Source organism: Poeciliopsis prolifica, unplaced genomic scaffold, assembly GCF_027474105.1.
Source record: "Poeciliopsis prolifica strain line A6 unplaced genomic scaffold, Auburn_PproV2 SCAFFOLD069, whole genome shotgun sequence".
Lineage (NCBI taxonomy): Eukaryota > Metazoa > Chordata > Actinopteri > Cyprinodontiformes > Poeciliidae > Poeciliopsis > Poeciliopsis prolifica.
The window spans coordinates 1,710,860-1,738,473 of record NW_026562444.1 but is presented as its reverse complement, the minus strand read 5'-3'; the positions used below and the strand labels follow the sequence as shown (position 1 = coordinate 1,738,473).

The following is a 27,614-nucleotide window of genomic DNA, read 5'->3' as shown; positions in this document are numbered from 1 at the left end:
TGTCACAAGCTAGTTTCAGATATCTGGAATGTAAGTTATGTGAAGCAGATTTTGTTGCCATAAGGATCCAGGTTTTATCCAGCAACTGATGACATCACAACAGCACAGGCTGATGATTGGATGATAGTGAAAAAAAGGAAGACCAACCAATTAGTGTCCAACTTCTCCAAAACTTTATTTCTAGTGATGTTCTGCAGCACAGAACCAGAACATCTAGAACACATACCAGAGCTCACATGAATAGAAACATAGATGCTAAATATTAGAACAGGCACATGATAGAAAACATTCAGAGTCCTCTAAAGAAACTGGATGGAATAAAGTTTGTAATATTTGAATGAGTGTCTCTGGAGAGAGCTGCTCCAGCTTGGGTTCCAGAAACCCAGAGTTTCCACTGAAACGGGTCCAGAACCAGAACCGAACCTGCAGCTTCTACTGGAGCATTTCTCCATGGTAACAAGCTGGTTACCATGGAGACCAAGGCAGCCTGTGGGCAGCCATTGCTGTCCGAGGAGCAGCAGAACCGGATCGGTTCTGATCCGTTCTGCCGCATCAGGATCGGTTCCGATCGGTTCTGCCGCATCAGGATCGGTTCTGATCCGTTCTGCCGCATCAGGACGGATCGGTTCTGATCCGTTCTGCCGCATCAGGACGGATCGGTTCTGATCCGTTCTGCCGCATCAGGATCGGTTCTGATCCGTTCTGCCGCATCAGGATCGGTTCTGCTGGGTCCAAAGTCCTGATGAGCTGAAGCTCCAATGCATCTCTTGATCACATAGAAAACACTGAACTAGAACTGATATTATTACACTGAAACCGGTTCCGACCCGTCTCCGGCCCGGTTCCGACCCGGTATCATGAAAGTCATTTAGTAGAATTCATCCACCATGATGTTTATGGCATAAATAAATATTTTAGTGTCAGCAGAACTCTGCTGCGCTTCAGTCTGTTGCTTCCAGAACCTTCTGGTTCTGTTCAGCTGGCCTGCCACCGCGTCACGTTCTGGGATGGGTTTTCTAAGGTTCTGTTCTCTGTACCTGGACGTCAGGTTCTGGTTCCCAGCCGGGTTGGGCCGTTCATGGCTTCGTGAGTCCAGAGATCCGGTTCATCTCCTCGCTGTCTTCTACACTTTGTTGCTGTAGAGGTTCTGCTGCGGGAACCGACCCGTCAGCCGGTGCTGCTCGGTTCTGTGGGAGTCCAGGCAGGAAGGGGCGGGGCTTCACACCGATGAGCGTCCTCGGTGTTAGCATAGTGCTACGGGTCCGGGTCGGTTTGGTTCCAGCTTCCTCCTGTCGATGCGCCCCTGAGCAAGGCACTTAAGCCCAGGTTGCCTCCTGTTGCCTGGTTCTGGTGTTCACTGGTTCAGTCCATTGGCCTCAGAGACAGGAACCCAGATGTCAAAGTAAACGGGTCAGAAGCAGAACCTGGTTCTGGTCAGATTAGTGTCAGCAGAGCAGAACCACTTCAGGCGGTTCCGGCAGATTTAAGCATCGGTTCCAAGGGAGCCGATAGAATCGGACGTCTGGTTCCCCTGACCTGAAGGTGCGCCGGTTCTGGTTCTGGGGTCCATTCAGGGCTGGTCATTATTTACATACATTTAAACCAACATTGGAGGTTCTCCACCATCTGGTACCGGAACCACGGCTCAGTTCTTCAAACCTTTTCAGAAGTAGAAGAACTTCCTGCTGAGCCTCAAACTTTGTAAATATCTGAATCATTTTTCCGTCTCCGAGTTGAATGATGAACTTAGAGCTCTGCAGCTAGAAGCCTACAAGCTCACCACTCTGGTCATTCGGGTCCAACTGAACCAGAACCAAAACAGTTCTGCTCAGATGCAGGACAGGCGGTTGGTGATCGTTGATCCTCCGCTGCAGTTTGAACATCTGGACTTGGAGGAACCGGAAGACTGGAGGTTCTGACATGTTGATCCGGAGAACATGAACAACTCAGTAATGATGGTTTAAGAACATAATTATATGATAAACAGGTTTGCCGTATTTATCCCTTTCTGTGGTGAAGGTAGCGCATGTCGCTATGCTAACATTGTTGCTAACAGCGCCGTCGTTGGGCTAGATGATGTGAAATGAGTTCTGGTTCACCTGGGCCCCAAACCCCTGCAAGTCCATTTGGTCTCAGAACCGGGTTCATCAGAACCGGGTCATCAGAACCAGATTCAATGCGACTCATTTTGCAAAGGATAAACTTGATATTGTTGTCGGGTCTGGACCTGGACTCTATGGTAGATCTAGATGTCCTCCTCTATCGGAGACCTAGACCTCTTCTCTCGGGTCCAGTCCAGGTGAAAGTTCTTCATGTGACACATGAGGTGGCTGGACTGCCGGAACGTTCTGCCGCACAGCTTGCAGGAGTACGGCTTCTCTCCGGTGTGGGTCCTCATGTGGTAGCTCAGCCCCGTCCCCCGACTGAAGGTTTTGTCACACACCTTGCAGGTGAAGGGTTTCTCTCCGGTGTGCATCCTCATGGATGTTCATGGCGCTGCGCCTGACGAAGCCCTTTCCACACACCCTGCAGGGGTACGGCTTCTCGCCCGTGTGGGTCCTGACGTGGCAGGTCAGGGTGTTGCTCTGGCTGAAGCGCTTGTGGCAGATGTGGCAGGAGAAGGGCTTCTCGCCCGTGTGCCTCCTCAGGTGGCGCAGCAGGTGGCTGTTGAGGCCAAACTTCTCCCCACAGATCTGACAGGGGAAGGGTTTCTCCCCCGTGTGGGTGATCATGTGGCGGAAGGCGGAGTCCCGCCGGGCGAACCGCCGCGTGCACAGCTGGCAGGAGTAGGGTTTCTCCTTCTGGTGGGTGTCCCGATGGTCGTGGAGCAGCAACATGTTGGAGAACCTCTTGCCACACGTCTTGCAGACGAACGGTTTGGGTTCGTCGGAGTCTTCGGACTGCTGGGAGCTGCTGGGTTCTGGTTCGCTGTGCTCACCCTCGTCGTAGTTCACCGTCACCACGAAGATGTCGGCGTCCGCTCTCTGTCCGGCCTGACTGGACCCAACGTCTTCCTGTTCCTGTTTGATCTGAGGACGGTCCGGTACTTTCAGGTCCAGACTGAAGTTCTGCTCCTGCTCAGCCAGAACCTCCTCCCCATACATGTAGTTCTGTTGGATTTCTGGAGAAACAGGTCACAGAAATTAGCGGTGAGCATTGCTAACTGAAACGTTAGCCGCACCAATTAAACATCCAGAACATTTTCATTCAGCTTCACTCATTAATCCCACAGATGAGTAGCTGCAGTTTAAAAGCCTGTTATAGACGAGTTAGCATTAGAGCTAACGTAGCTCTAATGCTAACTTGGACCCAACAGGATCCAGAGCCTCAGTGACCTTTGCTGTCAATCAGTGCTACATGAAGAAAGTGAAACAAACTGGATTGAAAAATAAATTCAAGAAGCATTTTAAAAGTAATCAGCACAGATTTCCTTCATCTCAGTGATCGATCGATGCCTCCATGTGGAGCCGATCATCCACTGAGCTTCTCTCCACTAGCAAAGGTCTGAAACAGGGGAGTCAAACTCCAGCCCTGGGGGGCCCAGTCAGTCCTGGGGGGCCCAGTCAGTCCTGAGGGGCCCAGTCAGTCCTAGGGGGCCCAGTCAGTCCTGAGGGGCCCAGTCAGTCCTGGGGGGCCCAGTCAGTCCTGCAGCCTTTAGCTGAGCCTCTGCTGCACCTGAATAGAATAATGATGTCATTCAGGATCTGGAGATCTGATCCACAGCAGGAGGTCATGAAGCCGTTTCGTTCCTGTGACTCGTCTAAAACCTGCAGGACTGCAGTTTGAGACTCCTGTGGGGCGACCCCAACTGGTCCAGTTGGGGTCGCCCCACAGGAGTCTCAAACTGGTTTAACTGGTCCAGTTGGAAGCCTACCTGCTCGGTTGTCAGAACCTGGTACCGGTTCTTCGGTTTTGGATTTTCTCTGTCGAGGCACGAAGGTATCAAACTCCTTCCTCAGCAGCAGGCCCTCATCATCGTGTCGAGTCCAGAATTCCACTTTCCTGGTTCTGTTCTGCGGTTCTGGTTCTTCCAGGCCGTGTTCTGGTTCTAGAAGTTCTGGTTCTTCCAGGTCATCTGTGATCTGCGGACTCTCCGGGTCGTCCAGGTACTCGTCAAAGTCCAGGTATTCTAACTCGCCCAGGTCGTCTATGATCTGCGGCCGGTCTGGTTCTGACAGAACCTCCTGACCGTCCAAGTTCAGGAAAGGTTCTGGTTCCTCCGCAGCTTCTCCTGCATTTGCTCCTGGTTCCGGCAGAGTCTCTGTGAGCTGTGCAGGTTCTGGTTCTTCTGGGTCGGGTCTGATCTGAATGTGGTTCGGTTCCATTTGCTCCTCTTTGATGCATAGAGGTTCTGGTTCGGCCCGGTCCAGACTGCAGGTACTCTCGTAGCCCATTAGAACCTCCTCCTTACAAACGTGGTGCTGAAGATGTTCTGATGAGACAAGAAGGAAAATCATCACCATCCTGGTACCAAAGACACGTTACAGAACCAGAACTGTTCTCCGACCCGGCATCATGCTGAGCCGATTTCACCAGAACCCGACCAGAACCAGAACATCCGGGCTCCAGGACCTGAACTGATCAGCTCTGACCAACAAGCCTTGATCTCCAGATGTCATAGCAACATCTGTAACCTTTGACCCCAAGTACATGGGATACAACAGCTCCAGGTGCTTTCATGCGTTGCCATAGCGACCATGTTCCAGCACAGACATGGGATGTCATCATGACGAGATGATGTCATCATGACCAGATGATGTCATCATGACCAGATGATGTCATCATGACCAGATGATGTCATCATGACGAGATTATGTCATCATGACCAGATGATGTCATCATGACGAGATGATGTCATCATGACCAGATGATGTCATCATGACCAGATGATGTCATCATGACCAGATGATGTCATCATGACAAGATGATGTCATCATGATGATTCTGATGGCTGTTACTGTCTGAAGCCACTTATTGTGGAGGGTCAATAAACCGCAGTGACTTCCTGTCTGCTGCACAAATAGGATTTATTTATGTTTTCAAATTTTCAATAAGCAGCAGGTTCTGGTCCAGGTTCTGGTTCTGGTCCAGGTTCTGGTTCTGGTCCAGGTTCTGGTTCTGGTCCAGGTTTTTGTTCTGGTTCTGGTCCAGGCTCTGGTTCTGGTTCTGGTCCAGGTCCAGGTTCTGGTTCTGGTTCTGGTCCAGGTTCTGGGAGTTTTTCCGAACATCTGCCAGAAAACTTTAGAAATTACTGATGAAACTGAGCAACATTATTATTACAGTTACTAATCATGTGGACCCGGTCCAAACTGCGGTTCCTACTGAACCGAACCAGAACCAGTAGTACCGTTCCTGGTGGAGAACCCCCTCCCCGGTCCGGTCGGACCCAGAGACCCAGCAGAACCTACCGATCCTGGTCAGCCGGACCTGCGGCTTCAGGCACAGCGCCAGCAGCCTCCGCTGCGCGTCCAGCTCCTCCTGGAAGCGGCCGACGGTTCGCTCCACCTCGGAGAAGATCTCCTCGGCCGCGGCGGCCAGCCGGTCCCGGATGAAGGCTCTCAGAGGCTGGACGGAACACATCGCTGCTGCCGCGGCTCGGACTTTCCGCTCCGGTCCAACAGAACCACCGTCTCTGCCTCTCGGGCCGCACAAAGGAAGCTAACTGTTAGCAGCGGCTCAACTTCCGCCGGACCCAGGGCGAGAGCTTCCGGAGGGATGCGTCAGCGCCGCCGCCATCTTGGACGAGGAGAAACGGGTCAACGGTATTTTAGAGACGACAAAGAAACGCAGTTTGGACCGAAATAAACGGGTTCGGAGCTTTTTCTAAACAAAAAAGCTTCTCTGCTGACCTCACAGCAATAAAGAATAAAAAACGAGGTTATCTCAGCCGCTGATTGCTGCCTGAAGAGCCTGACTGGAAGGATAAAGTTCATGTGAGTGAAAGCAGCAGCAGCAGATCCTCCAGGAGGATAACTAGTTCCACATGCAGATCAGTGATGATTCCGCTACCCTCCCCCTCTGGCGCAGTCTAATTCCTGCCACCTGTGTCCCATTATCTCTGCTTCCTGTTTGTTCCTGAGCTTCCCCCCAGCCCCTCTTCCCCTTCCTCTCATTGTGCAGACATGAGCCCGCTGAGCTCCCGTAGAGGCTGCTGGGCTGATTTCAGACTGCAGGCTCTGAGCTGGAGGCCGGATTGGATCTGAACAGAACCAGAGAAACATCCTGAGAACCTGACAGGAACTGAAACTGTAGCCACTGATTCTCCTCCATGCTTCCTCTGATCTGGACCGTTAACAACACCGAACCAGAACTTCAGCTCATTAGTTCAGCTTATTTTCTAATATTGAAACAGAAGACGCCCGGCCTGGCTCCCAGCATGTTTCACTCATCATGCAGATCAGAAAGCTGAGATTGAGCTGCTCTCATTGGAACACCATCAGCATGTCTGCTGGCCTTTAACTAGACCACTTCATGAAGCAAATGGTGGGACCTGGGTTAGGGTCCATACGGTTAAAATGGACTTTCAGTTTTTATATCTAAAAACTGAAAGTTGGGAACCATGTTGTAGGCTGGAGTGGAATAAACTGGAGCAGAACTGGTTTAAATCTGGCCCACAGATATCAGTTTGTTTTCTTCTTCACACTCCAGGGCTACTTATGGAGTCCCACAGGGTTGTGGATCGGTCCAGTTCTCTTGCAGTTGGTGAGATGATGGGCGGAGCTCCACCCACTCTGGGCGGAGCTGGCAGGAAGCAGATCTCTGTCCCACTGAGTGCAGCAGCAGAGTCTCCTACAGACTGCAGAGCTGCTGGACTCCAGCTGTGAACATCAGGACCAACATGGAAAACCTGGCTCTGATCTGCTTCTTCTGGGCTCTTTTAGGTCAGTTTGTTTCTGAGCAAACTGACCTAGATCATTGCAGATCCAGGTTGGTTTCCTTTCTGAACATGCTGTTTGATCCGCAGGTGAAAGCTTGGAAGCTGATATTACTGCCGTCAGATCTGAAGTGTTTTCATCAGAGGGAGGCAGAGTCACTCTGTCCTGTAACTATTCAGTTAAAGCCGAAAACCTTCAGTGGTATCGACAAGATCCTGGATCAGCTCCTCGCTTCCTTCTCCTGATCACTGATACTAAAGATCCAACTGTGTGGAAGCACAACCTCCGAACCCTCAACTGACTGCAGGACTAAACAAGGAGAGAAACCGAGTGGATCTGCTGATCTCCTCTGCTGCAGTGACAGACTCTGCTGTGTACTACTGCGCTCTGCAGCCCACAGTGACAGGAAACACCAGAACCCTGAACAAAAACCTGCAGTACTGCACAGCAGCCACTAGAGGGCCTCACTCCCACTGGTTGTTGAGTCGTTGGACTGAAGACAAAGACAACAGAGACATGAAGCAGCAAAGATCAGAGACGGAGCTGCTGAGGAAGCAGAAACTCTCTGATTGGTTGAGTTGTAGTGGCCCCGCCCACTGACCTTCAGCTCCTCTAATGACATCATTTTTTCCTTCTCCATCAGTCTCCACTTTTTCTATAACTAATTACTGGAGATAATCTCTGGTGACCCGTCCAGGTGACCACATTGGCGATGGATGGCATCTCTGCTGTTAGAGAAGGACTCTCTGTTAACACACTAAAACCTGCAGTACTGCACAGCAGCCACTAGAGGGCCTCACTCCCTGTTAATCCACTAAAACCTGCAGTACTGCACAGCAGCCACTAGAGGGCCTCACTCCCACTGGTTGTTGAGTCGTTGGACTGAAGACAAAGACAACAGAGACATGAAGCAACAAAGATCAGAGACGGAGCTGCTGAGGAAGCAGAAACTCTCTGATTGGTTGAGTTGTAGTGGCCCCGCCCACTGACCTTCAGCTCCTCCAATGACATCATTTCTTCCTCCTGCTGCAGTGGATCATTGTTGATCTGCTGTCCTCTCTCAGTTTAACTTTAGGACAGCTCCTGTGTCTCGTCTCCTTCAAGAAGGTGGACAGATCACAGACGGCTGATTACAGAATCACTGCTACTGTCACATGCCAATGTGCCTTAGGGCAAGGCATTTAACCCTAGGTTGCATGTGAATGTGTTTATTGGTGCAACTCCAGGTCCAGTGGAAGACGAACACATCAGCATTTCTTTGCTCTCCTGGAGAGACACAGAAGAAATGATCAGATTTTTACGTTCATCTCTTGGTGGAAACGAGTTCACTGCTGAAACGGTTCGACAGCAAAAGGGTTTTTAATGCAGTGATTATTTCTACAGACTGAATGTCATCAGGACAAGTCTGTGGATTCTTTGAATACAATCAACTGAGTCTAAGATAACACTGATGTTGTCACCCTCACTGTCAGAATAGACTTAAAATTCCCCACTATAACCATCTTCTTGGTATTTAACTCTATATCATATAAATCTGATCTGAAAATAGAGTCAGGATCTGGTGGATGATGCAAGCTGCTTTGCAACTGGCCATCAGTAACTGGTCTGGTGTCAGATGAAGCTACTGTCGGTCTGAGTCTGAAGGAGGAAACAAAGAGAAAATCAGCAGCAGTTAGAGGTGGAGTGAAACACAAGCAAGCAGACTCATTCCCATCTCGTTAGTGCGGGGGACAATGAACGGGGACATTTAAGGCCAAGTTACAGTGGACTGTATCTGTTCAAGCTGCAGGATAAAAATGACTAGTGAGTGTTGATGCACAGTAAACATGTTTTACTCAGTGATTAAACTGCTGAGACTCATTTAAACTAAAACTGAAATGTTTAGATATGAGTTTGATTCAGAGTCACAGATCTAATCTCTGGTCCACCTTTACAAAACCTAAGGCTCTAAATAAAACATGTCTTTATGACAAACTGCCTCCGGTTTCAATGATACCTTTGAGAAAAACAATGCTGTCTATAAAAATAATGGAACCAGTTATGGTAGTTGTGATTTAAGGCATAACAAGGAAGTTCATCATAATCAGCCTAAGTAATAAAATAAACTGAAGTCTGAGTTTTCTTATTTTTTCCCTGTTGAGCAATTAAAGTAAATTAAATGTTTTATAAATACTTGCTTTAAGTATTTACTTACTGGAAGGTTTGTTGTTTGTGCTGCAGAACCACAGCTAGCGGCTAACAGTTAGCAGCTAACAGTTAGCAGCTAGCGGTTAGCAGCTAGCCGCTAGCTGCTAACGGTTAGCAGCTAGCGGCTAACAGTTAGCAGCTAACAGCTAGCGGCTCTTTTCAGCAGCTCTAATGAAGCCGGTGTCCTGACGATCTGAGCTACCCCGTCAGATTTCCCTACCGCAGCACGGATCGACAGCTGGCTCTGTCTGTCCGTGCTACCCGTCTAAGCTGCTACCGCCATGTTTACAAACAAACTGCAGCGGCTTGTTAATGTTCAATAATTGGATCATTTAGTGACTGGAAGCTTAGCAGTTCTGGTTAGCTTAGCATTGAACAATTGATGTGATGATGAACCAGAAGCAGATCACTTCCTTCATCTGAATATCCTACCAAAGTTTGAAATGAAAAGCTGCAGATGCAGCTGATCCTTTCCTACAATATCTAGCTGTTAATATCTGAGACACAGAGGCGTTTGTTAGAATAAAACCGGATCAGATGGAAACAGCTTTTTGGAATTAAACACTAATCCAGATCACTGGAACGGTTTTGTGCATTAATACTTTATATGTTATCAGCATCAGCCACAACGTGTCACTGAAATGATGGGATATGATTCATATGCACTGATATTACAGCTTCACATCGTATCGCTAACATCTATTTAGCAAGTTTAGTCGACAAGAGTGGAATTAAACTAACATATTTTAACGTATAGGGACAAAAAACCAAAACATATTTAGTCCTGATTAACCACCAAATAATAACTTGTTTACAGTAAGGACAGTGCAGAGCAAACTAAACCATCATTCCATTGACAAGCTGCTAGTAATCCAGCTGCTTCATGAAAGAAAATCAATGAAATAAAGATTACTGTCATCTGTGATGAAATAAAACACCTGAAACTAAACTTCCACAGGCACGGATTGAGAAGAATCTGCTGACTCAGCAGATTGTGACTGCTGACTCAGCAGATTGTGACTGCTGACTCAGCAGATTGTGTGTTGATGCATAAGGTAGGATGGACTGACGGGTAGCACAGATAAATAGAACGCCTGTTCTGTTCTGCTGTGGCACTTTGGACTGAACTGTTGTTCTAATAATACCAACCTAAAGATTCATCCTTAATTTTTAGATGAATGGCAGATTTATTTCATTCTTTGTTTCTTTTGGTTTAAACACAAATGTTTCTCCAAGACTTTTCCAAACCTGGGCGATTTCCTCCCATCGCGACTGTTCAACACTTTCATTTCACTTTAATTACTTATCTTTCATGAAACATGAAAACAAAATGAAAATGTCTCAAAAAATTGGTTTATTATTTAATTCAAACTAAAATAAAATATAGTCCTAAAGAAAAGTCAAAGGTCAGTTTTATTCAAGACTCATCCAGGTTTATATTTTTATAGGAAATGCTGTTTGCACAGATCAGAGGAATCTGCTGCCTGCTCTGAGGAACTTTACTTCCTGTTACTCCTGATGCCGTCTGCTGTCAGGAGAGCAGATGTTCTTCTGCTTCGGTCTGCTGACTGAACCCCCTTCATGGAACCTGATCAGATCATCTCTAATCACTGATCTGTGTCTCCTGTCCTCAGGTTCAGACATGTCTTCTGGCAGCCCCGCGGTCTGAGGATCAGTTTCTCTGCTCCATCTGTCTGGATGTGTTCACTGATCCAGTCAGCACACCATGCGGACACAACTTCTGCAAGACCTGCATCACCCAGCACTGGGACGGAGACGGCCCCTACAAATGTCCTCTGTGTAATGAAGGTTTCACCTGCAGACCTCAGCTGAGAGTCAACACCTTCATCAAAGAGATGGTTGATCAGTTCAGACATGAAGCTCAGCAGGGAGCCAGCAGCAGCAGCTCGGAGCAACAAGCTGCTAAACCAGGAGAAGTTCCCTGTGACGTCTGCACTGGACCCAAACTGAAGGCCCTGAAGTCCTGCATGGTGTGTCTGACCTCCTACTGCCAGACTCACCTGGAGCCTCACCCTGGCCGCTCCACGTCTGAAGAAACACCAGCTGATGGAGCCCATGGAGAACCTGGAGGACAGGATGTCTGCAGCACGATAAACCTCTGGAGCTGTTCTGCAGGACCGACCAGACATGCGTCTGCTCACTCTGCTCTGTTTCAGACCACCAGAACCACCAGCTGGTTCCTCTGGGAGAAGAATCTGAAGGAAAGAAGGCAAAGCTGAGGAAGACGGAGGCTGAAGTTCAGGAGACGATCCAGGAGAGACGACTGAAGATCCAGGAGATCAGAGAGTTGCTGAAGATCAGTAGAGATGCTGCAGACAGAGAGAAGCAGAAGCTGTTCAGGTCTTCACGGCTCTGATGGAGTCTGCTGAGAGACGCCTGAAGGAGCTCCTCAAGGAGATCCAAGACAAACAGGAAACTACAGAGAAAGAGGCTGAAGGCTTCATCACAGACCTGGAACAGGAGATCTCTGAGCTGGAGAAGAGGAGCTCTGAGCTGAAGCAGCTCTCACAGGATGAAGATCACCTCCACCTCCTGCAGAGCTTCTCCTATCTGACAGATCCTCCACCTGTCAAGCACTGTGTAGAGGTCAGAGTTCATCCACCATCATATGAGGGCACTGTGGTGAGAGCTGTGGCTCTGGTTGAGGAAGACTTCAGGCAGAAGATTAGCAAGTTGCTAGCAGAAGAGCTGAAGAGGGTCCAGCAGTTTGCAGTGGATGTGACTCTGGATCCCGATGCGGCTCATCCTAACCTCATCCTGTCTGGTGATGGAAAACAGGCCAAACATGGAGATGTGAAGAAGAATCTTCCAGACAATCCACAGAGGTTTTCTCACTGTGTTCTGTTTTAGGACAGCAGAGTTTCTCCTCAGGCAGATTTTACTTTGAGGTTCAGGTTAAAGGAAAGACTAACTGGGCTTTAGGAGTGGTTAGAGAATCTGTTGACAGGAAGGGAACCATCAACCTCAGTCCTCAGAAAGGTTTCTGGACTTTCTGGTTGAGAAATGGATATGAGTACAAAGTTGGTGCTGGACCTTCAGTCCGTCTGCATCTCCATCCTGGTCCAGAGAAGGTGGGGGTGTTTGTGGATTATGAGGAGGGTCTGGTCTCTTCTATGATGTAGATGCTGTAGATGTGATTTACTCCTTTACTGGCTGCTGCTTCAAGGAGAAACTCTACCCGTTCTTCAGTCCTGGTCTTAGTGATGGAGGTAAAAACTCATCTGCCCTGATCATCTGTCCTGTTCATCAGACTCATTGATCTGCTGAATCTTGAGAGGTGAGCTGGAAACATCCTCTGCAGGAATTCAACAGTTCTGATCATTTTCTGCAGCTCGTTTCTGATTCTGTGTTTCTGCAGGTTTTATCTTCTCCCTTCAGCTTCTAAAATCACCAGCTCATTATTTCTTCTTGGATTTTTTCATGTAACTATTTGAAAGTGTGTCTGAGTTTGAATCTTCTCTTTGTATGATGAGATGCTGATAACTGATCGCTGCGTTCAGAAAGTTTAATCTGGAGACTAAAGTGACTTTAGACACTAAACTACTAGTTAGTGTCTTAGTAGATAGAAGAACTGCTTCCTTCTAATGATCATTCTGATGTATAGAAAGAAAACCTTTAAGACTTTATAAGACTAATGTGATCAGAGTTGTAGTTCTAAAAGTTTTGGATCTGAAATAAAACGCCATATAATCCAACTGGAGTTTGTTTCATCTTAATCCTGGAAGTTTGCAGTTTTAGAATCTTTAAAATGCAGATCGAGCAGCAACTCTGGGAAAAAGGTGCCAAATCATTTTGGATCATTGACTTTTCAGTTTGCGTGTCAAATGGACATTCAAGGCTCCAAACACTGTCCAACTCTTGGGACCTAAAGGGGATGCTGGAGCTCCAGTTTACTCAAATGGGCTGACTGGGCAACATCTGCCAGCATTCATTGCTCTGGAAGCCATATTTGTAGATTTGACAATAAAAGCCATTTCTGCAGAGGTAAGGGTTTCTTTTGGACGACCTCCAATGAAGACGTCGGTGTGAAACTTGTTCTTTCACGTTTTGGACAGAAAAGGGACATTAAGACCTTGAAAGAATAACTTGATCAACTTTATTGCTGTTTGTGCTTCTGCCGTTTCTCAGTTCCCTAATGGTCCAACGGACACCTGGACCACCTGTCCCTCCATGTCCAGCATGTCATGGAAGATCATTTGCAGCGGCGTCTGCATAGTTGACGTTGCATCGCAGCAATCGTCCAGCGGTTGGAGCCATTGGCCTGTTCTCCTGGACATTAGTCCCGACCTGAATGGGAGACGGATCGCCTCACAACAGGACGGGACTTTCTTTTGAGTGTCTTGGCAGAAAGAAATCAGTCTGAAAATAGTGATTCCACCAGATATTGTTTCATATGTTGCTGAGTGTATGCCCATCAGGAGTCAGCATGCCAGTGGCCGACTTCCTGAAAACCTGCAGCATCTGTGAGATGGTGCTGTGGGAAAACAACACATTTCACAGTGGCCTTTTATTGCCTTTTATTGCACAACATGTGCAATAATCATGCTGTCTAATCAGCATCTTGATATGCCACACCTGTGAGGTGGGAGGGATTATCTGCAAAGGAGGAGACACATTTGTTGACAATATTTGAGACAAACAGTTATTTTGTGTTTGTGAAAATGTTTTAGTTCAGCTGATGAATAATGGTAGCAAAAACAAAATGTTGCATTTAGATTTGAGAAAAAGAACCATGTGATCAGGAGAAACACATCAGAAGACCAAACGATTCCCACTGTTCAGTGAATTGAAGAAGCCCTGCTGACAGAACTGAAAGTTTGAGGAAGATGTCACCACATCTCTGGGTCACGTTTCCTCTGTCGTCACAATCGTTCTCAACACAGGAAGAATAAAAAGCACCAATTTGTTTTGGCAACATTTTTCACTTCCTTTAGTATTTAACTGTGAAAAACTCACTGCAATCCAGGATGAAGAGTCCAGTTGAGAAGCTGATCACTTCTGCTGACAATATCCAGTAGATCCAGTAGATCCAGTAGAACCAGTTCCTCCTGAACATCTGCCCAGCTGCTGAAGCCTCGTCTCCTCTCTGCTGGACTCCACCTCTCCTCTCCACCAGAGGGCGCCATGCTCCAGTAGGCGGCGCTCTCCTTGTGCTCTGTGCTCCAGCATTGTGTCAATAAGAAGTGGTGCTGTGAAGAGAACAATAGTCAGACTGAATGTTGAACATCAGCTGCTTTCTCCTGCTGATTTAAACCTTGTTGGACAGATGGAACATTGGCTGTGGATTATTCTGGCTGCTCTTTTCTCTGGTAAGATACAAAGATGTTTCCTCTACATGGAGTCTTTAAAGCTGCTGATTGTTCTCCTTTAATCAATCATCTTTATTGATCCGTCTCTTCCTCTGCATGTTCTGTTCTTCCCAGAGTGTAAAGGAGACTCAGTGAAGCAGACAGGAGGAGAAGTTGCTGCTGCAGCAGGAGAATCACTGACTCTGGGATGTACCTTTGAGACCAGTGATCAATTCCCAAGATTGTTCTGGTACAGACAAAACAGAAATGATTTCCCAAAGTACATCATGAAACGTTATGGGGAAACTGTGGAGACGGCTCAAGAAATAAACAGTCACAGATTTACTGGAAAACCTCAGAAAACATCTTTTAACCTGACGATCCAGGATCTGCATCTGTCAGACTCTGCTGTGTACTACTGCGCTCTGCAGCCCACAGTGACAGGAAACACCAGAACCCTGAACAAAAACATACGATTTGTCTGTCAGAGCGCAGCAGGTGAAACAGATCAGGACACTGAGGACTGATGGCCGACCCGTTTTAAAATGTTCTGTGCCGTTTTTGGTCCAGTTATCAGCAAGGCTTCACCTCTGAGTGAAAATATTCTGCATCAACATTACAGTTCTTGTGTTCCATACAATGAGAAACTTCATGATATTTCTTAATTTATTCACTGTTTAAGAGACAAAAACATTTCTATAAAGAAAGCAGCTGAAGCTGAGAGGAAGAGGATGAAGAGGAGAAACAGGAGGAAGAGGAGGAAGAGGAGGAGCTGATCTGATCCTGATCTCTAAAGAGACTCAAACTTCCTCCTTCAGTTCAGTTCAACTCTCCAACATCAACTCTGCTCATCATGGACTATTATAGTCTGTCTCTGCTCATCGCCTCTCTGCTAACAGGTCAGATTGGATTTTATTATTAAAACCTGATTATCTACTTTACATAACTGCCTCATTATGAAGAATTGATCACAGAACTTTAATGTTTCTCTCTTTTTCTTCAGCAGTCACCTGTGAAGAACTGACTCCAGTCAAACATGCAGAGTCCAGATCAGAAAACAGCAAAGTTACTCTGTCCTACACTTACTCCAAACAAGCAACTGGAACTGATTATTTCTTCTGGTATCGTCAATATGCTGGAAAACCTCCACAGTTCCTGATCTCCCACTCAGGAACAGGAACACAATTATCTGAGCTGCTTCCTGGTTTCTACTTCAACATGAATGATGATAAAATCCAGATGGATCTGCTGATCTCCTCTGCTGCAGTGACAGACTCTGCTGTGTACTACTGCGCTGTGAGGCCCACAGTGACAGGAAACACCAGAACCCTGAACAAAAACCTGCAGTACTGCACAGCAGCCACTAGAGGGCCTCACTCCCTGTTAATCCACTAAAACCTGCAGTACTGCACAGCAGCCACTAGAGGGCCACACTCCCTGTTAAACCAGTAAAACCTGCAGTACTGCACAGCGGCCACTAGAGGGCCTCCCTCCCTGCTTCCTCCTGCGCTGTGAGGTCAGACCGTCGCAGACATCAGTTCTGCTTTATTCCCAGGTTCACTGAGACTTCAACTGTTTTTCTGATCTGACTGCCTGGTTCTGTTCTAGAATTGAACTGGACTGCTCTGATACATCAACGGCGGCACATGATTAGCTGAGACTTAAAATAATTTTAAAAAGATTGGACAGAAACATTGACAGAGAAAAAACTTTATTGAAAAGATTCTGTAAGCGGACGGGTCAGAACCAGGGGCCAATTGTCTGAATTTTGGGAGATCATCCACCTCAAGGAAATCCACCAGTGCCCTGTTCTGCTCTGTCCTGAGAGATTTGGCCGACTGACCGCCCACCAGGTCATGTCTGCATGTCGGCAGTTAACAAGCCACCACATTTTTACCATCTCAGCAACATTTCAGTCAAAAAATGGGCACCAGCTAAACTCAGAATCAGGCTTTTTGAGGACTGGTGATCAGCCAGAAAACCTCCATCAGTGCAGTCCTAGCCAGAACCTCAGAACCCGACACTTGAGTTTCCTTCCACTCGTCATAATTTTGATGACCAAACCTGTTCAGTTGCCACTTTGTCCTTCCCTGTGAGGCTCCGCCCCTCTGTGCTGAGTCCTGATGTGGCCCAGCAGACCCGTCTTCTGGCTGAAGCTCCGCCCACATGTTCTGCAGATGAACGGTTTCTCTCCAGAATGCGTTCTGACGTGTCGCCACAAACTTCCTCCCTGAGTGAAACTTTTCCCACATTGCCTGCAGGAGAACGGCTTCTCCCCCGTATGGGTCCTCATGTGGGACAAGTAGCGGCAGTGGAACCGGAAGCGTTTCCCGCAGGCGTCGCAGGAATACAGACTCTCTGCTGCTGGAGTGCGCCGGGCCCGGGTCGCTGCTGACCTACAGGGGCCGCTGTCGGTGTCGCGCACCGCGGAGGCTGATGAGGTCAAAGGTCGTCCTGTCTGTGGACTCGCAGAGACAACGTCCTCGGTTGGGGACGCCGTCCAATAAGTTGCCTGGTCCACTGCTCCACCATCATCATCGTCCAGACTCTCTGATCCACAAGAACTTTCTGCATATTTTCTGCTCTTCTTCCTGACTCTAGACCCTAGAAGAGGTTCTGACCCAGGGTTTGGTTCTGGATCAGTTTCTTCATCAGTCGGAACCGCCATGAACGTCTCTGGGTCTGGCTGCCCTTCCTCCTGACAGACACACAGATCCTCCTGGTTCTGTTTGATCCAGGACGGTTCTGGATCCTCCTGGTACTCTTGCTTCAGTGATAGTTCTGGTTCCTCCTGGTCCAGACTCCAGGTCCTGCTGTGGTTCTGGAGCTGCAGGCCCATCAGAACCTGATCAGAATCTTGTTGCTGTGGAAGTTCTATGGGAACAAGAGAAGATATGATCAGAACTGCCGATGGTTCTGGTGCCAGGGAGCTGCAGTTTGTTTTGTTTCTGCTGTGGACCGGACCGGACCGGACCGACCCGACCCAACCTCTCTGTATTGATCTGAGCTCTTTAAGCCCAGACCTCAGATGGCCTGACTGTGACGGCGAGGAGACGACGGCCGGCCGAGTATCGACTCATCGTTACTTCTGTCAACGAAAACAAAATCACAAAATAGAAATAATTTTGTTTTACTGAAATAAAGATAAAATGACTTTGCAGCAAACGAATGAACAAAGAAACTGGGTTCAGGTTCTGTTTGGGCCTCAGTAGCAGGAAGTCCAGTTTCCTGCTGTGCCTCCTTCTGCCAGCAGGTGGCGTAAGTCCGTGTGGGCGGAGCGTCACGTGGCTGGAGAAAACAGCATTGAGATGAAAACGAGATCAGATATGTGGAACGTTATGAAAGTGGAAAATCCTACAAAACTTAAAGTAAAATCAGGGGCCCATGGGGGAAAGCAGGGGCCCATGGGGGAAAGCAGGGCCCCATGTGGAAAAGCAAGGGCCCATAGGGGAAAGCAGAGGCCCATAGGGGAAAGCAGAGGCCCCATGTGGGAAAGCAAGGGCCCATGGGGGAAAGCAGGGGCCCATAGGGGAAAGCAGAGGCCCCATGTGGGAAAGCAAGGGCCCATGGGGGAAAGCAGGGGCCCCATGTGGGAAAGCAAGGGCCCATAGGGGAAAGCAGAGGCCCATAGGGGAAAGCAGGGGCCCCATGTGGGAAAGCAAGGGCCCATAGGGGAAAGCAGAGGCCCATAGGGGAAAGCAGGGGCCCCATGTGGGAAAGCAAGGGCCCATAGGGGAAAGCAGAGGCCCCATGTGGGAAAGCAAGGGCCCATAGGGGAAAGCAGAGGCCCATGGGGGAAAGCAGGGGCCCATAGGGGAAAGCAGAGGCCCCATGTGGGAAAGCAAGGGCCCATGGGGGAAAGCAGGGGCCAATGGGGGAAAGCAGGGGCCCATAGGGGAAAGCAGAGGCCCCATGTGGGAAAGCAAGGGCCCATGGGGGAAAGCAGGGGCCAATGGGGGAAAGCAGGGCCCATAGGGGAAAGCAGAGGCCCCATGTGGGAAAGCAAGGGCCCATAGGGGAAAGCAGAGGCCCATAGGGGAAAGCAGAGGCCCATGGGGGAAAGCAGGGGCCCATAGGGGAAAGCAGAGGCCCCATGTGGGAAAGCAAGGGCCCATGGGGGAAAGCAGGGGCCCATGGGGGAAAGCAGGGGCCCCATGTGGGAAAGCAAGGGCCCATAGGGGAAAGCAGAGGCCCATAGGGGAAAGCAGAGGCCCATGGGGGAAAGCAGGGGCCCATAGGGGAAAGCAGAGGCCCCATCTGGGAAAGCAAGGGCCCATGGGGGAAAGCAGGGGCCCATAGGGGAAAGCAGAGGCCCCATGTGGGAAAGCAAGGGCCCATGGGGGAAAGCAGGGGCCCATGTGGGAAAGCAAGGGCCCATGGGGAAAGCAGGGGCCAATGGGGAAAGCAGGGCCCATAGGGAAAGCAGAGGCCCCATGTGGGAAAGCAAGGGCCCATGGGGAAAGCAGAGGCCCATAGGGGAAAGCAGAGGCCCATGGGGAAAGCAGGGGCCCATAGGGGAAAGCAGAGGCCCCATGTGGGAAAGCAAGGGCCCATGGGGAAAGCAGGGGCCCATGGGGAAAGCAGGGGCCCCATGTGGGAAAGCAAGGGCCCATGGGGGAAAGCAGGGGCCCATGGGGGAAAGCAGGGGCCCCATGTGGGAAAGCAAGGGCCCATAGGGGAAAGCAGAGGCCCATAGGGGAAAGCAGAGGCCCATGGGGGAAAGCAGGGGCCCATAGGGGAAAGCAGAGGCCCCATCTGGGAAAGCAAGGGCCCATGGGGGAAAGCAGGGGCCCATAGGGGAAAGCAGAGGCCCCATGTGGGAAAGCAAGGGCCCATGGGGGAAAGAAGGGGCCCCATGTGGGAAAGCAAGGGCCCATGGGGGAAAGCAGAGGCCCATAGGGGAAAGCAGGGGCCCCATGTGGGAAAGCAAGGGCCCATAGGGGAAAGCAGAGGCCCCATGTGGGAAAGCAAGGGCCCATAGGGGAAAGCAGAGGCCCATAGGGGAAAGCAGAGGCCCATGGGGGAAAGCAGGGGCCCATAGGGGAAAGCAGAGGCCCCATGTGGGAAAGCAAGGGCCCATGGGGGAAAGCAGGGGCCATGGGGGAAAGCAGGGGCCCATAGGGGAAATCAGAGGCCCCATGTGGGAAAGCAAGGGCCCATGGGGGAAAGCAGGGGCCAATGGGGGAAAGCAGGGGCCCATAGGGGAAAGCAGAGGCCCCATGTGGGAAAGCAAGGGCCCATGGGGAAAAGCAGAGGCCCATAGGGGAAAGTAGAGGCCCATGGGGGAAAGCAGGGGCCCATAGGGGAAAGCAGAGGCCCAATGTGGGAAAGCAAGGGCCCATGGGGGAAAGCAGGGGCCAATGGGGGAAAGCAGGGGCCCATAGGGGAAAGCAGAGGCCCCATGTGGGAAAGCAGGGGCCCATGGGGGAAAGCAGCGGCCCATGGGGGAAAGCAGGGGCCCCATGGGGGAAAGCAGGGGCCCCATGTGGGAAAGCAAGGGCCCATAGGGGAAAGCAGAGGCCCATGGGGGAAAGCAGGGGCCCATAGGGGAAAGCAGAGGCCCATGGGGGAAAGCAGGGGCCCATAGGGGAAAGCAGAGGCCCCATGTGGGAAAGCAATGGCCCATGGGGAAAGCAGGGGCCAATGGGGGAAAGCAGGGGCCCATAGGGGAAAGCAGAGGCCCCATGTGGGAACGCAGGGGCCCCATGTGGGAAAGCAAGGGCCCATGGGGGAAAGCAGGGGCCCATGGGGAAAAGCAGGGGCCCATGGGGGAAAGCAGGGGCCCCATGGGGAAAAGCAGGGGCCCCATGGGGGAAAGCAAGGGCCCATGGGGGAAAGCAGGGGCCCATGGGGGAAAGCAGGGGCCCCATGTGGGAAAGCAGGGGCCCATGGGGGGAAGCAGGGGCCAATGGGGGAAAGCAGGAGCCCATGGGGGAAAGCAGGGGCCCATGTGGGAAAGCAGGGGCCCAACAGGGAAAGCAGAGGCCAATGGGGGAAAGCAGGGGCCCCATGGGGGAAAGCAGAGGCCAATGGGGGAAAGCAGGGGCCCATGGGGGAAAGCAGGGGCCCATGGGGGAAAGCAGGGGCCCATGTGGGAAAGCAGGGGCCCCATGGGGGAAAGCAGGGGCCCCATGGGTGAAAGCAGGGGCCCATGTGGGAATTAGGGGCCCATGTGGGAAAGCAGGGGCCCATGGGGGAAAGCAGGGGCCCGTGGGGGAAAGCAGGGGCCCTATGGGGGAAAGCAGGGGCCCCATGGGGAAAGCAGGGGCCCATGGGGGAAAGCAGGGGCCCATGTGGGAAAGCAGGGGCCCATGGGGGAAAGCAGGGGCCCATGTGGGAAAGCAGGGGCCAATAGGGGAAAGCAGGGGCCCATGGGGGAAAGCAGGGGCCCCATGTGGGAAAGCAGGGGCCCCATGGGGGAAAGCAGGGGCCCCATGGGGGAAAGCATGGGCCCATGTGGGAAAGCAGGGGCCCGTGGGGGGAAGCAGGGGCCAATGGGGGAAAGAAGGGGCCCATGGGGGAAAGCAGGGGCCCATGTGGGAAAGCAGGGGCCCAACAGGGAAAGCAGGGGCCCATGGGGGAAAGCAGGGGCCCATGGGGGAAAGCAGGGGCCCATGTGGGAAAGCAGGGGCCCAACAGGGAAAGCAGGGGCCCAACGGGGAAAGCAGGGGCCCAAGGGGGGAAGCAGGGGCCAATGGGGGAAAGCGGGGGCCCATGGGGGAAAGCAGGGGCCCATGGGGGGAAGCAGGGGCCAATGGGGGAAATCAGGGGCCCATGTGGGAAAGCAGGGGCCCAACAGGGAAAGCAGGGGCCCAACAGGGAAAGCAGAGGCCAATGGGGAAAGCAGGGGCCCATGGGGGAAAGCAGGGGCCCATGGGGGAAAGCAGGGGCCCATGGGGGAAAGCAGGGGCCGCATGGGGGAAAGCAGGGGCTCATTCCGCAATTAGGGGCCCATGTGGGAAAGCAGGGGCCCATGAGGGAAAGCAGGGCCCATGAGGGAAGGCAGGGCCCATGGGGGAAAGCAGGGGCCCATGGGGAAAGCAGGGGCCCATGTGGGAAAGCAGGGGCCCCATGGGGGAAAGCAGGGGTCCCATGGGTGAAAGCAGGGGCCCATGTGGGAATTAGGGGCCCATGTGGGAAAGCAGGGGCCCATGGGGGAAAGCAGTGGCCCGTGGGGAAAGCAGGGGCCCATGGGGGAAAGCAGGGGCCCCATGGGGGAAAGCAGGGGCCCATGGGGGAAAGCAGGGGCCCATGTGGGAAAGCAGGGGCACATGGGGGAAATCAGGGGCCCATGTGGGAAAGCAGGGGCACATGGGGGAAAGCAGGGGCCCATGGGGGAAAGCAGGGGCCCATGGGGGAAAGCAGGGGCCCATGTGGGAAAGCAGGGGCCCATAGGGGAAAGCAGGGGCCCATGGGGGAAAGCAGGGGCCCCATGGAGGAAAGCAGGGGCCCATGGGGGAAAGCAGGGGCCCATGTGGGAAAGCAGGGGCCCATGGGGAAAGCAGGGGCCCATGTGGGAAAGCAGGGGCCCATGGGGAAAGCAGGGGCTCATGGGGGAAAGCAGGGGCCCATGGGGGAAAGCAGGGGCCCATGTGGGAAAGCAGGGCCCATAGGGGAAAGCAGGGGCCCATGGGGGAAAGCAGGGGCCCATGTGGGAAAGCAGGGGCACCATGGGGGAAAGCAGGGTCCCCATGGGGGAAAGCAGGGGCTCATGGGGGAAAGCAGGGGCCCATGTGGGAAAGCAGGGGCCCATGTGGGAAAGCAGGGGCCCATAGGGGAAAGCAGGGGCCCCATGTGGGAAAGCAGGGGCACCATGGGGAAAGCAGGGTCCCCATGGGGGAAAGCAGGGGCTCATGGGGAAAGCAGGGGCCCATGTGGGAAAGCAGGGGCCCATGTGGGAAAGCAGGGGCCCATGGGGAAAGCAGGGGCCCATAGGGGAAAGCAGGGGCCCCATGTGGGAAAGCAGGGGCCCGTGGGGGAAAGCAGGGGCCCCATGTGGGAAAGCAGGGGCCCAACAGGGAAAGCAGGGGCCCATATGGGGAAGCAGGGGCCCATGGGGGGAAAGCAGGGCCCATGGGGGAAAGCAGGGGCCCATGGGGAAAGCAGGGGCCCCATGGGGGAAAGCAGGGGCCCAGGGAAAGCAGGGGCCCATGGGGGAAAGCAGGGGCCCATGGGGAAAGCAGGGGCCCATGGGGGAAAGCAGGGGCCCATGGGGAAAGCAGGGGCCCATGGGGGAAAGCAGGGGCCCATGTGGGAAAGCAGGGGCCCATGGGGGAAAGCAGGGGCCATGGGGAAAGCAGGGGCCCATGTGGGAAAGCAGGGGCCCATGGGGAAAGCAGGGGCCCATGGGAAAGCAGGGGCCCATGGGAAAGCAGGGGCCCCATGTGGGAAAGCAGGGGCCCATGGGGAAAGCAGGGGCCCATGTGGGAAAGCAGGGGCCCATGGGGAAAGCAGGGGCCCATGTGGGAAAGCAGGGGCCCATGGGGGAAAGCAGGGGCCCATGTGGGAAAGCAGGGGCCCATGGGGGAAAGCAGGGGCCCATGGGGGAAAGCAGGGGCCCATGTGGGAAAGCAGGGGCCCATGGGGGAAAGCAGGGGCCCATGGGGAAAGCAGGGGCCCATGGGGGAAAGCAGGGGCCCATGGGGAAAGCAGGGGCCCATGGGGGAAAGCAGGGGCCCATGGGAAAGCAGGGGCCCATGGGGGAAAGCAGGGGCCCATGTGGGAAAGCAGGGGCCCATGGGGGAAAGCAGGGGCCCATGGGGAAAGCAGGGGCCCATGGGGGAAAGCAGGGGCCCATGTGGGAAAGCAGGGGCCCATGGGGGAAAGCAGGGGCCCATGGGAAAGCAGGGGCCCATAGGGGAAAGCAGGGGCCCATGGGGGAAAGCAGGGGCCCCATGGGGAAAGCAGGGGCACCATGGGGGAAAGCAGGGTCCCCATGGGGGAAAGCAGGGGCTCATGGGGGAAAGCAGGGGCCCATGTGGGAAAGGGGCCCATGAGGAAAGCAGGGGCCCATGGGGGAAAGCAGGGGCCCATGTGGGAAAGCAGGGGCCCATGGGGGAAAGCAGGGGCCCATGTGGGAAAGCAGGGGCCCATGGGGGAAAGCAGGGGCCCATGGGGGAAAGCAGGGGCCCATGGGGGAAAGCAGGGGCCCATGTGGGAAAGCAGGGGCCCATGGGGGAAAGCAGGGGCCCATGTGGGAAAGCAGGGGCCCATGGGGGAAAGCAGGGGCTCATGGGGGAAAGCAGGGGCCCATGGGGGAAAGCAGGGGCCCATGTGGGAAAGCAGGGGCCCATAGGGGAAAGCAGGGGCCCATGGGGGAAAGCAGGGGCCCCATGTGGGAAAGCAGGGGCACCATGGGGGAAAGCAGGGTCCCCATGGGGGAAAGCAGGGGCTCATGGGGAAAGCAGGGGCCCATGTGGAAAGCAGGGGCCCATGTGGGAAAGCAGGGGCCCATAGGGGAAAGCAGGGGCCCATAGGGGAAAGCAGGGGCCCCATGTGGGAAAGCAGGGGCCCAACAGGGAAAGCAGGGGCCCATAGGGGAAAGCAGGGCCCCATGGGGGAAAGCAGGGGCCCATGTGGGAAAGCATGGGCCCATAGGGGAAAGCAAGGGCCAATGGGGGAAAGCAGGGGCCCATAGGGGAAAGTAGGGGCCCATGTGGGAAAGCAGGGGCCCATGTGGGAAAGCAGGGGCCCCTGCTTTCCCCCATGGGGGAAAGCAGGGGCCCATACGGCCCATCGGCGTCCAGGAGGAAATGTGATCTGTGAGATCTGTTATGTCTTTGATACATTTTTTCCTTTCAACTCAGAACAATAATCAATCAATAAACATCCAGTTTTCAGAACTGTTACTGCCTGATCTATCAGAGCGGAACCAGAACCCGACCCGGTTAGGTTCTGTTGATCTGCTGCTGATTCAGCGTTTGATTCTCCTGAACCTGAAGAGAATTACCAGGATTTTCTACGAGGTTCGGTTCTGCTGGACACATTTTCTCTGAAAGCCAGAACCACGTCGGGTCGGGGCAGAATGGTACCGTTAACCGGGCTGCGCCGGGTCTCACCTGTTCTACGAGGTTTTGTGTCCGGCAGCTGGAGCCGAGGATTCTGTTCTTCTCCAAACTGGACCGAGCCGATTCCAGAACCGCAGAATATCTCTCTGATCTGCAATTCCACATCCCGGCCCGGTTCTCCTTCACCCGGGTCGGATCTGTGGTTCCGCTCCTGGCTCCATAGTTTTGGGTCAGTCAAAACCGGATCCTCAGGAACTTTCAGCTGCTGGAGTTCTGGACGGACAGGAGAACCGGGACCAGCGGTCAGACCTACATCTCCTCCTGCTGGACCCACTCAGAACCAGGTCCGGTCATGGTTCTGGTAGGGAAGTGAAGAACCGGCAGCTTCAGATCAGATCCAACTAGAAAACTTGAAATATTCTGGATCAGATGTAGAAACTGCATTAATGAATAAAGAAAAAATGAAAGCACTAAACTATCAGACATCCCATAATAACAGATCAATTTATTGGGCTTCTTTGGGTCAAAACAACAGGTAAACACTCTTTAATCAATAAAATAAATATTTTAGTCCCTAAAACATTTATTTCTAACTAATTTATTCATAAAATAAGTATATTTGTTAACTTTTCTAGTTCTAATTTTACTTGTGAAGTATTAAACACACAGAACAGGGTCCAAACAGCAGGTTCAGTTGGTTCCTGGTGTGTGAGGTGTTGTGGACCTTTTGGTTGCCGGTGTGTGAGGTGTTGTGGACATGTTGGTTGCCGGTGTGTGAGGTGTTGTCAACCTGTTGGTTGCCGGTGGTGTGGTGTGTGGACCTGTTGGTTGCCGGTGTGTGTGGTGTTGTCAACCTGTTGGTTGCGGTGTGTGAGGTGTTGTGGACCTGTTGGTTGCCGGTGTGTGTGGTGTTGTCAACCTGTTGGTTGCCGGTGTGTGAGGTGTTGTGGACCTGTTGGTTCCCGGTGTGTGAGGTGTTGTGGACCTGTTGGTTGCCGGTGTGTGTGGTGTTGTGGACCTGTTGGTTGCCGTGTGTGTGAGGTGTTGTGGACATGTTGGTTGCCGTGTGTGAGGGTTGTGGACCTGTTGGTTGCCGGTGTGTGAGGTGTTGTGGACCTGTTGGTTCCCGGTGTGTGAGGTGTTGTGGACCTGTTGGTTGCCGGTGTGTGTGGTGTTGTGGACCTGTTGGTTGCCGGTGTGTGAGGTGTTGTGGACCTGTTGGTTGCCGGTGTGTGAGGTGTTGTGGACCTGTTGGTTGCCGGTGTGTGAGGTGTTTTGGACCTGTTGGTTCCCGGTGTGTGAGGTGTTGTGGACCTGTTGGTTGCCGGTGTGTGAGGTGTTGTGGACCTGTTGGTTGCCGGTGTGTGAGGTGTTGTGGACCTGTTGGTTGCCGGTGTGTGAGGTGTTGTGGACCTGTTGGTTGCCGGTGTGAGGTGTTGTGGACCTGTTGGTTGCCGGTGTGTGTGGTGTTGTGGACCTGTTGGTTGCCGGTGTGTGAGGTGTTTTGGACCTGTTGGTTGCCGGTGTGTGAGGTGTTGTGGACCTGTTTGTTGCCGGTGTGTGAGGTGTTGTGGACCTGTTTGTTGCCGGTGTGTGAGGTGTTTTGGACCTGTTGGTTCCCGGTGTGTGAGGTGTTGTGGACCTGTTGGTTGCCGGTGTGAGGTGTTGTGGACCTGTTGGTTGCCGGTGTGTGTGGTGTTGTGGACCTGTTGGTTGCCGGTGTGTGAGGTGTTTTGGACCTGTTGGTTGCCGGTGTGTGAGGTGTTGTGGACCTGTTTGTTGCCGGTGTGTGAGGTGTTGTGGACCTGTTGGTTGCCGGTGTGTGAGGTGTTTTGGACCTGTTGGTTGCCGGTGTGTGAGGTGTTGTCAACCTGTTTGTTGCCGGTGTGTGAGGTGTTGTGGACCTGTTTGTTGCCGGTGTGTGAGGTGTTGTGGACTGTTTGTTGCCGGTGTGTGAGGTGTTTTGGACCTGTTGGTTCCCGGTGTGTGAGGTGTTGTGGACCTGTTGGTTGCCGGTGTGTGTGGTGTTTTGGACCTGTTGGTTCCCGGTGTGTGTGGTGTTGTGGACCTGTTGGTTCCCGGTGTGTGTGGTGTTGTGGACATGTTGGTTGCCGGTGTGTTTCGGTCCCCCAGCGGCTCTCCAGCAGCCTCACGGTGTTCTCCACCTCGGAGAAAATCTCCTCCGCGGCAGCAGCGAGTCTCTCCCTGATGAACTCTCTCAGAGGCTGAACGGAACACATTACTGCTGAAAGGTTCGGCCCAAATCCAACAGAACCACCGCCAAACACGGCTGGCTACTGCTAACGGCTACTAGCTAGGCTAAGCTAATCACAGGAAGTCACGTGATGCTTGGAGTGGCGTTTCAAATACGTCACATAGTTTATATTTATTTTTCGGGTTGTAAATCAAATAAACAGAAACATCAGAGAAGATATAAAGCATCAAATAGCTCATCACCATCAAACATTAAATATGAACGTTGGGATTCATAAGGAATCTTGGTAATATGAAATGAAATTGTGGATTTACTTCTATAAGTTGCACCATAAGTTACACCATTTATTAATTTTATGTAATGTGTCCACATTCCTTCCCGATTGGTGTCCCAGGGCCGAGCAGAGACCTTTGGAGGGCCTCAAAGTTAAAAAGGGGCCCAGTGAACAAGATCTTAAAACACCGAACAACAACATAGCAACAACCCATATTGATCAATAATCTAAATGGATCATACTATATCATTGCCATCATGTGGGGACAAAGCAAATCAAATGTCTATATTTTCCCCAACAGGAATAAAATTTCTGTTTCTGCAGCTGATCTGAGACTGTAGCTGTTAAACAATATGGTGTAATCTTTGTGAGAAGGTCAAAGGTTATGAAGTTATGAAATAAGAGCATTTGCTGCCATTTTTCTCTTTGATTCTGAGATTTGTTTTTTCAAAAAGAAAAATATTTGCCAAAGTTATGGGGAAACAGATATTCCAGTTAATCTGGGTGCAGGCTGAACCTCCACCAGGGGGCAGCAAAGAGGAACAAATGTCCACCAAAACACTGAAATTTCTACATTTATTTCACATATTCAATAAAAAACAATGTTGATATTCTTTTACCATGTATAGTTATACATTTGAGATATTTTCAAACCACTAAAGGCATAAACTGATGACATTAAAGCTGATTTTAAAGTGTGATAAATGTGACAGAATTGTCAAGCTGAAGTTAAACATTCAGGAGATG

The 27,614-nt window shown here is 51.9% G+C and overlaps 1 protein-coding gene and 2 pseudogenes across 1 annotated transcript; 1 reads left to right on the top strand and 2 right to left on the bottom strand.

Annotated features, from left to right (window-relative positions):
• Positions 1–2,118: 2,118 nt before the first annotated feature.
• LOC129351712 (zinc finger protein 771-like) overlaps positions 2,119–27,614 on the bottom strand; it is a 67,666-nt pseudogene continuing 42,170 nt past the window's right edge.
• On the top strand, positions 3,233–12,402 carry LOC129351711 (E3 ubiquitin-protein ligase TRIM21-like; annotated as a pseudogene).
• On the bottom strand, positions 15,177–26,618 carry LOC129351672 (zinc finger protein 853-like). The gene is made up of 5 exons (XM_055020612.1): positions 26,052–26,618; positions 25,462–26,020; positions 25,331–25,396; positions 24,430–24,651; positions 15,177–17,245 (listed from the first exon to the last, which is right to left on the bottom strand). The coding sequence occupies exons 1-5, from the start codon at positions 26,616–26,618 to the stop codon at positions 16,440–16,442; spliced, it is 2,220 nt and encodes a 739-aa protein (XP_054876587.1). The 3' UTR covers positions 15,177–16,439.